This window comes from Trichechus manatus, unplaced genomic scaffold (genome assembly GCF_000243295.1).
Source record: "Trichechus manatus latirostris isolate Lorelei unplaced genomic scaffold, TriManLat1.0 scaffold00145, whole genome shotgun sequence".
NCBI lineage: Eukaryota > Metazoa > Chordata > Mammalia > Sirenia > Trichechidae > Trichechus > Trichechus manatus.
The window spans coordinates 1,519,596-1,534,155 of record NW_004444081.1 but is presented as its reverse complement, the minus strand read 5'-3'; the positions used below and the strand labels follow the sequence as shown (position 1 = coordinate 1,534,155).

The window sequence follows — 14,560 nt, the reverse complement described above, 5'->3', positions numbered from 1 at the left end:
TGAACACAAGTCAATGGAACAAGACTTAAAAAAAAATCAAAGAAATACCATCTACAGCTTTAATAGATTTTTCAGATGTTTTAAAATCTGCAAAGTGTTGGGTAAGTGGCCTGTGGGGAAGGTAATAATCTTTCCCACAGATGTTTTGGGAATTCTTCTGGAATGCAAATAAATAGTATAGGATTTCATTCCCATGTGGACTTACATATTTATTGAACGAATACAATACATTTTTAAAATATGTTTATTTTCATGTTACAGTTTAACTATTTATTAGGAAAAAATCAGCAGTGATTTGCCTAGGAGGCAAAAGTTAATCTCTGGAATACATCTTTTACTTTTTATTTGTTTCATTAAAAATTAAGATATGCTGGAGACCTTTTTGGCAATGGACATGAGTCCATTCCTTAAAAGTTTCTGGCACCTTCTCATTGCAAAACATGCTTTGAATAATTTTGACCGGTGATAAATGGGTTAAACAGGAGCTGCTGGGGATTGCTGGGGACTCAGGCAAACCAAAGTCTATTGAATAAATATTATAACTTTATGGGGAGTTTAAAATATAATATTCGTGAAACTAGAAATTCTCCCAATAGTATATATTTGTGAATTGATATATAATACTCATAGGTACCTATGGACATAGACATTATTCAGCAATACAAATAAATATTCTCTGAAAGCTCATTCACCCCCCCCATGCCGGGAAAATTGCTGAAGAAAAATATATTACAAAAAATTGTGCACACCTGGCTTTTATAACTGCCAAAGGAGACTGTTCTGGAACAATAAATGAGGCATGTGTTGATCCTTCTGTTCTCATCTTAAGTGTTTGTTCATTTAACTAACAGCTATTAATCCAGTTAGGAAATATTATCACGTTAACCTCAGGGAATTACACAACAGACATACATTTTCATCTTGACTCGTAGGCTTGTGTAAAGAACGACAAATTTTGACTTAATAGGAACTCAGTGATAACTAGAAGAAGGGTTTTCTTCTTCTAGTTCCCCATATCATCATGCATATCTCCTTTTGCAAGTAAATGGTGCCCGCCCCACTGAACTGCAATTTGTCCCAAGGTAGGGACTATATCTTATTCATCTGTGTACCTGCAGAACCTAGCATACAGCTATTTATGCTCTAAATCCTGTTCGTAAATTGTTTAAAAGGGAGATAGATAGAAGGATGGATGAATTTAGAATGCAAATATTGAAGCTGAGGATGGAGCATAAATAGAGGTAGCACTACCAGTTTGCTGGCCATTAATATTCTGCTCGCAACTATTAATGGGGAGAAAGAACAGATAAACAGGGACCTGTGTATGCGGTCAGATTCACTTGCCTACTCTCTCTCTCTTGAGGCTTATATATGAAGTCCCCTCATGCTCCTTCATAAAGCAGTAAAAGTTAAATGCCAACCACGTAAGCTCCTAGAGTCTCTTGGTTACATCCAGCAAAAGGACATTTCTCTCTACCCGTAGGTCCCTAGTTTCCTTCAAGCTTAGAAATCAGGTTTGACATTCAGTCTGGTCACTTTATGCATAGATATTTCTTCCCTTCCATGTCTTTCTCTCTGAAACATACTTGGGATTGGATAAGGTAAAAGGAAAACAATCATTTGATCTAGGTACCGGGAAATCCACCACTTTATTAATAGAGACGTCCTCAACCCTTACATCAAGGCGTGGTTCTTCCATGAGGAAAGGGAAATCAGGCCTTAAGACCCTCCCCAGCTCTTCTCTGTCTTTACCATGTTCCAGCATCCGCCCAGTCTTTGGACCTTTCCAAGACTTCTGCTTCCATCCAACCACTCAACAACATCCATCACTCTTTCTTAACTGATCTGTGATAATAAATTGGTAAAATAATTTCTACTATTGCATTAAACATTACTTTCTAAATGTTTTACTCTCTCCTAGGTAAAATACTTGAATTTTAAAACAGGCTTTTGAGAGAGAGTATTTAATCAAAAACAAACAAACAGAACTAAAATTTACATTTTAGGCCTTATAGCAGGCTTAAATTTCACTTAGTGGGTAACCAACTCCTGTGACTGGGCAAAAAGAGTCACCCAGATGCCATAAAGATGTCAGACTGAGACCGTGGGACTGAGGTCCAGAGTCCAGATGCTGACCAAGCGGAGAGTAACACCACTTCCTCCTGCCTGGCCCCAGTCTCTGCTTCAAGTTGCTGTTTACAGTGAGGAAAGCACTATATGCCAATGTCCTACTCTTGTCCGTCATACCTCCTCCTCCTTCTACCCAAGGTGGCAGAGATATTTCAAACTATAAATGGTTAGAGCAGCCAGTAAAGGGTATCATTTGCTCATTCACAAACATTTATTCAGCCAGCTTATACTAAGCACCAGTACAGAGATCATAAAGCAGCGTCACTACCTTGGAGAAGCTTGAGGTCTAATAAGAGAGTCAGATACGTACTGAGGTAAGTGACAACAAATGCGTTGCTACAATAGGTAAGAAACAAAGAGCGCTGGGAACGCAAGTTTGGAATTTGATGATTTCTCAGCGAGGGAGGGGTGAGGACCCAAACCACTAGCGGAGCTGGTGGTGGTGTTAAGTGCAGTCTAGTTGATTTTCGACTCATAGTGATCCCGTGTGACAGAGTGGACCTGCCCCATAGCGTTTTCTAGGCTGTAATCGTTACATGAGCAGATTACTAGGTCTTTCTCTCACAGAGCTTCTGGGTGGATTTGAACCACCAACCTTTCTGTTAGCAGCCGAGTGTTTAACATTTGCGCCACCAGGGCTCCTTCATTAACGAAGAGTGGTTAAAAACACAAAGCCTCCCTCTTCCTCCATTGAGAATCAGAGCTGCAATGTGCCACCAGTGTATCACATTCCTTGGTGTGTTGGGCAGGGCCATATTATGACTTTGGTGGACCCTCGGCATCTTTGCCTTTATGGGCCCCTTCCTCTATAAAAAAATAAAATAAAAAATCCTATTTACTACTGTATTGGTAAAAAAATGAATATGTTCTTTGATACTGAAAGTCAATTTTCTTCTGATTTTCAAAGAAAAGAAATATTTTATTGGCCTCGGAAGTATTGTGGGCCCCAGGCACTGTGCCTACTATGTCTAATGCATAAGTCAACTCTGGTGTTGGAATAACAACAACAACGATAACAAATTGAGAACCAATAACCTAGTCTAACCCTCTTGTCAACAAATGAAAAAATAAGCCCAGAGAGATAATTGACTTGTACAATGCATCGAGGTAGTGAGTAGCAGAATATGGATTTGAATCCTGGTCTGCCAGTGTTAGCCCAGGGTTCTTTCTAGCCAGTCTTTTCTCTACCACTGGTTTTGGCCTCCTTGAAGAAATTCCACCGCACCTGAGTCCACTGACCTTCATGGTAGTGAAATTCCTGATGCGGTCAAATTCAAACATGATCTCGATGTAGCCATTGGTGGCGCTCTCGTTCCGCCAGCCCACGTAGTCGTAGCCAGGCCACACATGGTATTCATGGGTCTGGGTGAAGTCATCCAGGCCAGACACCCCATCTGTCAGCTGGCCCAGCCCTTCAGTCATGCTGCTCGGGCCAGGAGAGGAGAAGGAGAAGGAAAAGGGAGAGGGGAATCTGGAGTTAATCACACATTAATGGAAGAGCTTTTGCCCAGATTCCTCACCCCAGTGTTGTAAGAGCTGATCTTGGAGGTTGAAGGATTATGAAAAATAAGATGTATTTTATAGTATTGACTCATTTATCCTGTATCAGTGGAGAACTAGGAATTTCACATAAATGAATTTTACAAAATATTTGATGCTTACCCCTTTACTAGCAAAAAAAAAAAAAAAAAACACATTTTTTTATTATGTTATAAAAAAAGCTTTCCGTTATCTATTGTATCCTTGACTATTCTTATATACTGAATATAATGAAGTTTTTATATAATGTATTTTATAAATCAATGCATTAACAAGTGAATGAATGAATGTATGGAATGAACACTACAGTATATAGCTGCACTTGCCCCATCACTAAATAAATGATCCCAGAGCATATGAGGTATTTTTCTCAGTCTCTTTTGACTGTATGTTATCATTGGTCATTTAACCAGCTTCAGAGAAATCAATCACGCCATCTCTACCCCACATCTCCTACCCAATATGATATCAAACTAAAGGGAATATCTATCTATCTATCTAACATATATAAACATATATGTATATATTATATATAATCTTTCATATATAATATATAATCTTTGCCAACATTAAATACTAATTTATATTTAATTTTAAAATTAAATTTGTAGACTGCTAGACTGATAGAGTAAAATACATGGGTTTCACGAGAGTCTCAGGTATTGGATTTACTTTTGTTTTTCTAGCTTAGCAGCCGTTTCCACTTCTAAGTATGAGGCTCTGCTTTGAATGGTCGAGTTTGCTGGAACCCTGACTGTTGAATGGGATGTAGGTGTACTTACATTAATTTGACTACTTGAAGGACATAAAGAGGCCTCTTTCCTTCTTTTATTGGAGGGATAGAGCAAGAACCCATCATGTGGAATTCTTCTCTCCTCAAGTTCTATATCTCAGAAGTCTCCCAAACGAAGAGATTGAGATATTCACACTCAGAGACAAACCATGCAACCCTTGAGGTTTATTTACAGCCAGAACTAATGATATGTAATATTTGTGAAATGCAAAAAAAAAAAAAAAAAAAAAAAAATTGGGTGATTATGCCAGCCTTACATACATTTTTAAATATATTTATTCATTGAAAAGTGCTTGGCAAATTATAAAGTTTGACTGGCCTTATCTACAGTGAACAGAGCTTGGATTTCCCTTCTAAGGTTTTGCCATGTTTTTCTTCTCTCTACAGATCAGAAGGCTAGGAGAACATAAGTTTACTTGCAATAAATATTATTTCCCATTTTGTCCTCAGAAAAATAAATTCCCACAAAAGTCTTAATGAAAAAGCAACACAAATTAAAAGGAATGCTTATTCAGTTTCTCCTTGGTCAAAATTAAATCAAGTGCAGAAGAAATAAGGAAAAAAACTTTCCCTGTTTATTTTATACACTTTAGAATGTTTGAAATTATTTTAAGTATATATTACTCTTGTAATTTTTTAAATGAAAAAAGTAACTTTTCCTACTATAACTAGTCATCTACTGAGACCCTGAACTAGGTAGCTTGGATCACATCAGTCAGCTATAGCCCAGCCTGATACCTTGTTATCTCAATTATTAAGTGGAAGCTGATTATGCCTAAATCTCTATAATTAATTTTGATATTTCCTCTGGGATCCAGAGCCATGTTCAAAGCTACTTGCCTTATCTCTCCATTTGGCTGTGCTATGCTTATATATCCTAAACTAAATCCATCATCATGCCCTGTTAAACTAGGTTTGTCAGCTAAAGTTTCCCGTTTCTTTCAATTATGCTTCTCAATCATCAATCCAATCCAATTCCATTGCTGTCAAGTCGATTCTGACTCATAGCAATACTATAGGACAGAGTAGAACTGCCCCATAGGGTTTCCAGGGCTGTAAATCTTTATGGAAGCGGGCTGCCACATCTTTCTCCCACAGAGAAGCTGGTAAGTTCGAATCACCGACCTTTTGGTTAGCAGCCAAGCACTTTAATCACTGCGCCACCCGGGTTCCTTCTTCTCTATCATAAACCAGAGAATCCAAATGCGTTGCCATCGAGTCAATTCCGACTCCTGTCGACCCTACAGGACAGAGTAGGACTGTCCCATAGAGTTTCTAAGGAGCAGCTGGTGGATTAGAACCACTGACCTTTTTGGTTGGCAGCCAAGCTCTTAACCACTTAGCCACCAGGGCTCTCTACATACTCACTGAAAATACCTCATGCATAGTTGTTGTTGTTGTTGGGTGCTGTCAAGCAGAACATGCCCCATGGGGTTTTCTAGGCTGTAATGTTTACGGAAGCTGATCATTAGGTCTTTCTCCTGAGAAGCCGCTGGGTGGATTCAAACCACCAACCTTTGGGTTAGCAGCAGAGCGCTTAACCATTGTGCCACCAGGGTTCCTCTCATGCATAGTAGGCACTCTACATATGTTTATTCAATGACTAAATGACATCCCCATTGCTTTAGTCACCTAGATTGGCATGCATTATCTAACTTTTTCTCATACTACTATCTTGTCCCCTACATCGAATCAGATTGCAAATGTCCCCTAAATGAATGTCTCTTCTCGTTCTCATATCCACAGCCGCCATTGGCCCTGGTCCATAATTATTTCCATCTGACAGGATTTGGAGTGAAGTAATGTCCCTCATTACCTCCTCTCTCCGTCCAAGTCTAATCTTTCCATGCTGCTTGATTATCTGCTGAAAGCATAGCTTCAATCAAGTCATTCCCAAGCTTAAAAAAATCTTCAATGACTTATGAGGAGGATGATAAGAAGAAGAAGAAGAAAGAAGAGGAGGAGGAAGAAGGGACAGCAGTAGAGGAGAAAAAGAAGAAAACTCTTGCCCCTGACATTCAAGTTACTCCAAAATATGACATAGTCAGCCTTGTTAGACTTCTCATCTACTACTTTGCTACATAAACATGGTCCATGGTTAACTGAACTGTTGCTATTTCCTGGACATTCCCCTAAACTTTATAATCTTGATTATTTTTTCCTGATACTATTCCCTCAGCCTACAATGCCATTCCAAGATTTTCTATTTGTGAAAATTCTACCCATTCTTTGGGCCCATTTCAGACAGATTTCATCATGCCTTCAGTGGTCCTTTGATCAGATAATAACTCACATGTGTTTAATATTTTACCTTTACAAAATGCTTTTCTTACAGATTTTTATTACTTGTGTCTCATAGAAATCAGAAGTAATAATTATTATCATAGAAATTTTGTAATTCATAGGTTACATGAATCTAGGTCTTCTCACTTCCAATGCTGTGCTTTCCTACTATAGTTTACCTTCTCCTTTGAACTCCGGAGAACTGATAGTACATCTCTTGCTCGTATCATAGTAATTTGTATTCTGTTTTTCACCCATTCCCAACTATAAGCTCCTAAAGGTAGAATTAATGACTTCTTTATCTTTGAATACCTGCTATGCCTAGCTAAATTCTTTGCACGTAATAACAGGTGATTAGCACAGGTTTACTAAACTAAGCCAAATTCAATTGCTCTCCAGTTTCTCCATTGCCTTGACTATGTGTTGGTTGAGGTGTGGCTGAGTGAAATGATACCAAGACAGTTTAAGCAAATGCAGAATAACAGTGACTAAGTAGATGGAAAGAAAGTGACTAGAAATAGAAGTCTTCACTTAGGGGATGGCGTTGTAGGTGGCAGTGTTCTGTTGTCTATACCTAAGCCAATGGAAATGCTGTAATTCCTCACTCCCCTTTCTCAGGCCCACAAATCTCTCCCTCTCTCAGCCACTAGGAATCTTTATTATCTGGTCTAGACTTCCCTATCATCTGACTTCTCTCCTAGCTTAATCTTTGCAGATAAAGACCAATCTAAGAAAGAAAAGTAATGGAGTAGGCTACAAGAAGAATAGTATGGCTTGGAGTGAAGTGGAATGGATGGGACCACCTCTTAACTAGCCTTAAATTGCTACTGTATCTGATCGTAACTTCTCCACTATGGCCTTCCATTGGTCTAGTTCAGGCCTATTCACTGGTCCTTTCTGCTGTTTCCAGCTCCAGCTTCCACTATAGTTCGGTCACTCATGTCCTCAGCTCTGCTTCCTTTCCACTAATCCCCTTTACCTAGCAATACTTCCTCTGCTCAATTCTCATCTCATCCTAGAAATTTTCCTTGTCTATTATAAGCCTTACTAGTTTCCTTCTTTGCACAACTTCTAAAGCATTTGTATTTATAGATCCACTCCTCCTGAATTTGTTGACCTGTCCGTTATTAATTATTCTCATTACTTCAATTCTTCTGGTCCATTGTTCTCAGAATCAGGCCAATATTTGCATGAAGCCATATGTCCTGTTTTGAGGTTCAATAAATATGGCTACCATAAAGTTTAGTCTTACTTTGTGAAAATTGTTTTCTGTGTGATTACCCTATCTTCCTAAACTAGTCTCTAAGTTCCTTGGGAGTGAAGACCATATATTTTACTTTATCTAAATTCTCCCACAATGCCTAGTATGGGGACTAAATAAATACTAGTTGGCTGATAGATCAACCATTGATCCCAAGCCATGAAAAAGTATTATTCTCTCCTAGAGGCCCTTTCCCAACTCTGATAATCAAAGAATCCTAGAATTTACCTGTACCCAACGGCTCCATCATAGACAGAATCATTCAGATAAATGATGGAGCCTCCAGGGAGTACAAACTGCTGCCCAGCTGGAGCATTGTAAGACACCAAGCCATCTGCCAAAGGAAACACAACTGCGTCAGTGCCTTTGGGAAGGAGATGTACCTGTGGCTCAGACTGACTACCTCAGGAAGCTACCTGAGGCTTCAAGGGTGCAAGTTGGTACAGTATGTCCACCTAGGACTCAATCCAGGCATACAACAAGCACTACTGAGGACCACTCCTCAGCACAAGTCAGCAGAGTGATTCTGAATGCATTATTCCAAGTGTGGGGCACCAAGCCCTGGGAGGCTACACAGTGCTTCTTTCTTTACCCAAGAGGGAATCACTGCCCTGTAGGGATTCCTGAAGCCATCCCTTCTGATTTGATTGCATTTGTTTCCCAGAGGCTGGAGTTTTTAAAGAAGTCTATCATCTCCTTCTGTTAGACACCTACCTAGCCAAACACAGCCATAAAGTTCCACTCTCATGCACACATTCATGGAGTGATCAGTGGCTGGGATGAAGCGGACAAATCTGGCCACAATGGGTGGCTCTAAGTCCTTTAGGAAAATGTCATAGGGGTTACTATTTCCATCCAGCACCTGAGGAGAGACAGAAGAAAGAGTGAGGAGATGCTATGAAACTGTGCTGACTTTTCTTCACCCCCAGAGTCATCACCCTTTTGATGGCCCCTCTCCTTTTTTTTTTAATTTAATTTTTTTTTCAAAAAATTTTATTGTGGTCAAATATATGTAACATAAAATTGCCATTTTAACCATTTTTAAGTGTACAATTTAGTGAACCCTCTCCTTTTAATTCCAGGAGCAGAATGCTTCCACTCAGCTTTCACAGCAGATGTGATGTTCCTCTCTGTGCCATCTCTACATGTTCCCTCACCCTGGGTCATACATTTACAAGGAGATGGCAGGCCTGGAGGCACACATTTCCACACAGACAACCTGTGCAGTTCCTCTCCTAGCCTAACTTAGAATATAGGTCTGCATGTCTCTACTTCCTACCTGCTTCCCATGCCGGTTCCGCCAAGAGATCCAGCGAGTGCCATCCCGACTGTAATTGATCTTGTACATGGGGGCAAACTCAATGCCATGGCCTCCTGCGTGACGCCCCTGGGTTCCTACCAGAGTGATAAAGTGCAGGGTGTGCAAGTCAATCTGCAGAAACTCCTTCAGGTCATCAGGTTCCACTGGAATCTCTGGGCACCAGGCTCCGTCCCCTTCTTCTGAGTCCAGCCTTCAGGGGCAAGGGTTGGGGAGAGGAGGAGGGGCCATGAAATCACAAAGTTGTTTACCAGTCCACAGCTGCCGTGTCCTAAGGAGAGACAGCAGACTGGGAGTCCAGTCCAGACTGACTCTTTGGGTTTTCCCACCACAGTACCCACCTGTAGTCGATTCCCTCTCCCCAGGGCACCATGAAACCCAGAGACAGCCATTACCAGGGAGCTAGAGGCTTTGAGATCACATGTAGCCTTCATTTCCCACCCTGATTTCCATAGAGGCCTCAAAGGAAACGAAACCCTTTTTACCTTCCGTGCCCTAACCAAGTCATTTTACCACCACCCCTGCCCTCCTACTTCCAGCCTCAGCTTGACAAGGCTAGCCACTCCTTTCTTAGATGCCACGTTATGGAGCCACTGGGAGTGAGGAGGAGGGATAGTAGGATCTCCATTGTGGGCTCTGCTATTTGGTAGAATTTTTACCAGCAGGATGGGCATGGAAGCTGTCTTAGTCATCTAGTGCTGCTACAACAGAAATACCACAAGTGGATGGCTTTAACAAAGAGAAATTTATTTCTTCACAGTAAAGTAGGCTAAAAGTCCAAATTCAGGGCATCAGCTCCAGGGGAAGGCTTTCTTTCTCTGTCGGCCTTCTTCTCATCAGTGTTCCCCGGACTAGGAGCTTCTCTGCGGAGGGACCCCAGTCCAAAGGACACGCTCTGCTCCTGGCACTACTTTCTTGATGGTATGAGGTCCTCCTGTCTCTCTGCTCACTTGTCTCTTTTATACCTCAAGAGATTGCCCCAGGACACAATCCAATCCTGTAGACTGAGTCCTGACTTACTAACACAACTGCCACCCACCCTCCCTCATTAACATCATAGAGGCAGGATTTACAACATATTGCAAAATCACACAATACCAGGAATCATGGCCCAGCCAAACTGATACACACATTTTTTGGGGGACATAATTCAATCCACGACAGAAGCCTAGCAAAAAGCTCTGGAAACCCAACATGAGGATGAGGGGAGTCAGGGGAGTAGCAAATAATCTGGTTTCATTGTGTTCCCTCCAGGCTGAGCTACCACTGAGCAAAATTGTGAAATCAGAATAAGGTTTATTCTGGAAAGCTTCTTCCCTGGAATGCTCCCTTCTCTTCTCCCAGAAGCCTCCCTGTCATAGTTACTCCCTTACCAACTCCATCAACCTTCACTCTACTCTTTCACAGACTACAATATGAATTATGGAGAATATTCACCAAGGTTGCTTTCATTACCAAGGTTACTTCTTATTTTAACCAAAATCAATACTTTACTTCAAAAGAATTGGATTCCAGGAGAAAAATAGGTCCCAACCAGCAGAGCAGTTTTTGAGTAGAGAGTTTATTGCTGTAGAGAACCCCTGAAATTATACCACAAGGAGCTCACCCCACTTTGTTTATGGGTAAGGATAGCCTGTGTGACATATCCTTGAGAGATGGGAGGAACTTGTTGGGAGCCTCAATGACTGACTGGTTAAGCCCTTGATGCTTTGTACTGTGAGCAATGTGTCACAGTCACCCACTGAAGAGGACCAGATCTCCTAACTCCCAGTGGCCTCTATAACCTGCACCTTCCCATCTCTGCCACTCTGGTCCACCTCCTGCAGCAGCTCACAGTGAGAGGCCAGGTAAAACAAATTCACTGCATATCAATGAACCCATTTCTTGTGGGTGGTGTGGCTCTAGGACCTCTGTGTTTAGGATGGGGTCGCCAGCCCAGCACATGCTGCCAAACCCTGAATTCTCTCTCTGAAAACCTACAGAGCTGATTAGGCCCACTTGATGGCTTCCCCCTGTTCTCACCTGCTACTGCCAAGTACCGCCCCTCTTCCCCAGCCCCTTGAGTCAGGGCTCTGTGTCCAGGAAATCTGTCCAATCAAGAACTCCAGATTTCTTGCGGTAGTCATCCTCACCTTCCATATTTGGCAGCTGTGGACTCTGACCACTGACTGGAAGCTGTGATGTCCTCATCTGGAATGTGGCCTCCTGACATGCCCAGAGGATAGCGGCATACGGCTGGAGCAAGAGAAACCAAAGAGAAAAGAGAGAGAATGCTTTTATTTTTATTTCTGCAGCAATATCACTGATTATTGGACAGGGAAGAAGATTTAAATCTTTCTAAGACCCTCTATGGAAAACCTGGTGGCATAGTAGTTAAGAACTATGGCTGTTAACCAAGAGATCGGCAGTTTGAATCTACCAGGTGCTCCTTGGAAAAGCTATGGGGCAGTTCTACTGTGTCCTATAGGGTTGCTATGAGTAGGAATTGACTCAATGGCAACAGGTTTAGTTTTCAGGTTTGGAAGTCCCTCTATGATCCCAGTTTCACCACCCTGACTCTATCAGATTTTTCTTCCTGGCCTTGCCTCCAAACTTATAACCCATTCATGCCTCCAAGCCCTGACCCTCAATCAAGCCTATCTTTTGGTCCAAGCTCTGACAGGTAATGCAATATAACTTCTGATCAATTTCCAAACAGTGGTGAGTCATCCTCATACTCACCAGACACTCCCTCTGACCTACAAAACTCTTTTTTTCTAGGTAGCTGATTGCATGAAACTGTGAAACAAAGTCAAAAAAAAATTATCTCTCCTGTGAAGGGATTGAACACACAGTCTTGTTCCCCATTAGCACCATGTTCTAGTCCCTGCATAAAAACAATAACTTCATGGAGGACTTCTACTTCCAACCAAGATTGAGTAACAGTGGCCAGATTTAACCTGCTTTGTGAAACAAACAACAAAAAATGGACAAAATGTATGGAAAAAAGGGAGGGAGGAGCTTCAAGATAATGAACATCAGACAACAAAGGACAGTGATCCCTGAGAGACAGAAAACAAAGATAAGCCCTACACTTGCACAAGCTTATTGCCTAGAGAGAATGTCCAGGTTGCAGCACAATGAGGGAGAACTCAGGCAGAACTTGGAAGATTCTCTTAGTTGAGGAGACAAAGATATGACGAGTCTGGAGATGCCAACGGGGCTACAGTTCTTAGGATGTAGGGTGGCCAGATAAAATACAGGATACCTCATTAAATTTGAATTTCAGATTTAAAAAAAGGAATAACTTTTAGTACATATCACTTGTAATAAAAAATATTACTAGGCATGTAATGAAGCAGAAAAATAGAACCCATAATGAGAAGGGGAAAAAAAAATCAATCAATGGAAACTGATTCAGAACTAATACAGAAGTTATAATTGGGAGAGAAGAACATTAAAATAGTTATCAGAACTGTATTATATGTGTTCAAAAACGTAAGGAGTGCTGTGGAAGATATAGAAAATACAAATCAGTAGTGTAGTTTTCTTTGTTTATTGTGCTTCAAGTCATTGAGTTTCTTGGGTTTTTACTGTAAAACCTGCAAAAGCTGGAACCTGTGTAAGGTGGAAACCTGTCAGAGAAGGAAAACTTCAAATATTTTCCACTAAAACCAGAGATAAAACTAAAATATGTGAGATAAAATGTACTGGATGGATTAACTGCAGATTAAACATTAAAGAACAGATTAGTGAATTTGAAGACAGCAATAGAAAGTATTGAAAATGAAACAATGACAGAAAATCCATCAATCAATCAATAAACAAATAGATCATCACTAAGCTGTAGAACAGTTTCAAACAACCTAATATATATGTAAATGGAGCCCCTGAAGGAAAGGAGGGAGGAGGACCAAAAAAAAATACATATTTAAGAGGAAATAATGATGGAAAATTTTCAAATTTGATGAAAATTACAGTGAAACCTGTGAGATCCAGAACTCAGCACACTGCCTTGTTTTTCCAGGTCTACGCAAGTTTTCTGCCTTTGACAGCATAGCCAGATAAAAGTTTTACCAGTTTTTATCGCTTGTCTTAGTGGAAAATATTTGCAGTTTCCTTCTCTGACAGGTTTCCACCTTACACAGGTTCCAGCTTTCATAAGTTTTACTGTATAAACCTAAGAAACTCAATGACTTGAAGCACAAGAAACAAAGAAAACTACACCCTACCATATCATAATCCAATTTCTTAAAATCAGTGATAAAGAGAACATTTTAAAAGCAATAGGAGAAAAAAAGACACATTATGAGAAGAAGACAAAAGATAAGAAGGACAGCAAATTTCCCGTGAAAAACAATGCAAGGCAGAAAACAGGAGCAAAATATATAAAGCAATGTATTTAATTTGCTTTACATTAAAAAAAAAAACAAAAAACTATCACTGTAGAATTCTATACCAAGCAAAAATATATTTTAAAAATGAAGGTGAAATGAACACATCTTTACACATGCAAAAAGTGAGAGAATTCATCAACACTAGACCCACACTGCATAAAATGTTAAAGAACGGCCTTCAAGCAGAAGGAAAGTGATACTAGATGGAAAACTGCATCTGCACAAAGGAAGACAGAGCATTGAAAATGATAATTACCTGGCTAACTATGTTTTTTTCATGTTTTTATATCTTGTTAAATTGATTATTTAAATAAAAATAACAATAATATTTATAAAATCTCCAAATACTTGAAAACTAAATAACACCCTTCTAAATATCCCTTGAATGAAAGAAGAAATCAAAAGGGAATTTAGAAAGTATTTTGTACTGCAAGGTTAAAAAATATATATATATATCAAAATTTGTGGATAACACTTGAGAAATACTTATGGGGGAAATTATCACACTAAATGCCTATATTAGATAAAAATGAAAGGACTAAAACAATGACCTCAGCTTTGACCTTAAGAAATTGGAAAATGTGAAGCAAATTAAATACAAAGTAATTAGATGAAAAGAAATAAAAAAGATCATAGTGGAAATCTAAGAAATAGAAAACAGAGAAACTAAATAAAATTAAAAGCTGTTTCTTTAAGAAGACTATAAAAATTGCTAAACCTCTAGCCAGGCTGATCAGGAAAGAAAAAAAAAGGAGACACAAATCACCAACATCAGAAATCAGAGAAGTTACTTCATTACAGATAGCTCAGATATTAAAACAATAAGGGAATATAATAAACAACTTTATATCAACAATTTT

The 14,560-nt window shown here is 39.8% G+C and overlaps 1 protein-coding gene across 1 annotated transcript in view; it reads right to left on the bottom strand.

Annotated features, from left to right (window-relative positions):
- Positions 1-11,557, bottom strand: part of DDR2 (discoidin domain receptor tyrosine kinase 2) — a 47,464-nt gene extending 35,907 nt beyond the window's left edge. The window contains exons 1-5 of the mRNA XM_004385755.1: positions 11,457-11,557; positions 9,286-9,517; positions 8,721-8,868; positions 8,235-8,340; positions 3,370-3,553 (exon numbers count right to left, since the gene is read on the bottom strand). Of these exons, the coding sequence (XP_004385812.1) occupies positions 3,370-3,553; positions 8,235-8,340; positions 8,721-8,868; positions 9,286-9,517; positions 11,457-11,536 (750 nt within the window). The 5' untranslated portion in view covers positions 11,537-11,557. The remainder of the gene's footprint in view (positions 1-3,369; positions 3,554-8,234; positions 8,341-8,720; positions 8,869-9,285; positions 9,518-11,456) is intronic.
- Positions 11,558-14,560: the final 3,003 nt, after the last annotated feature.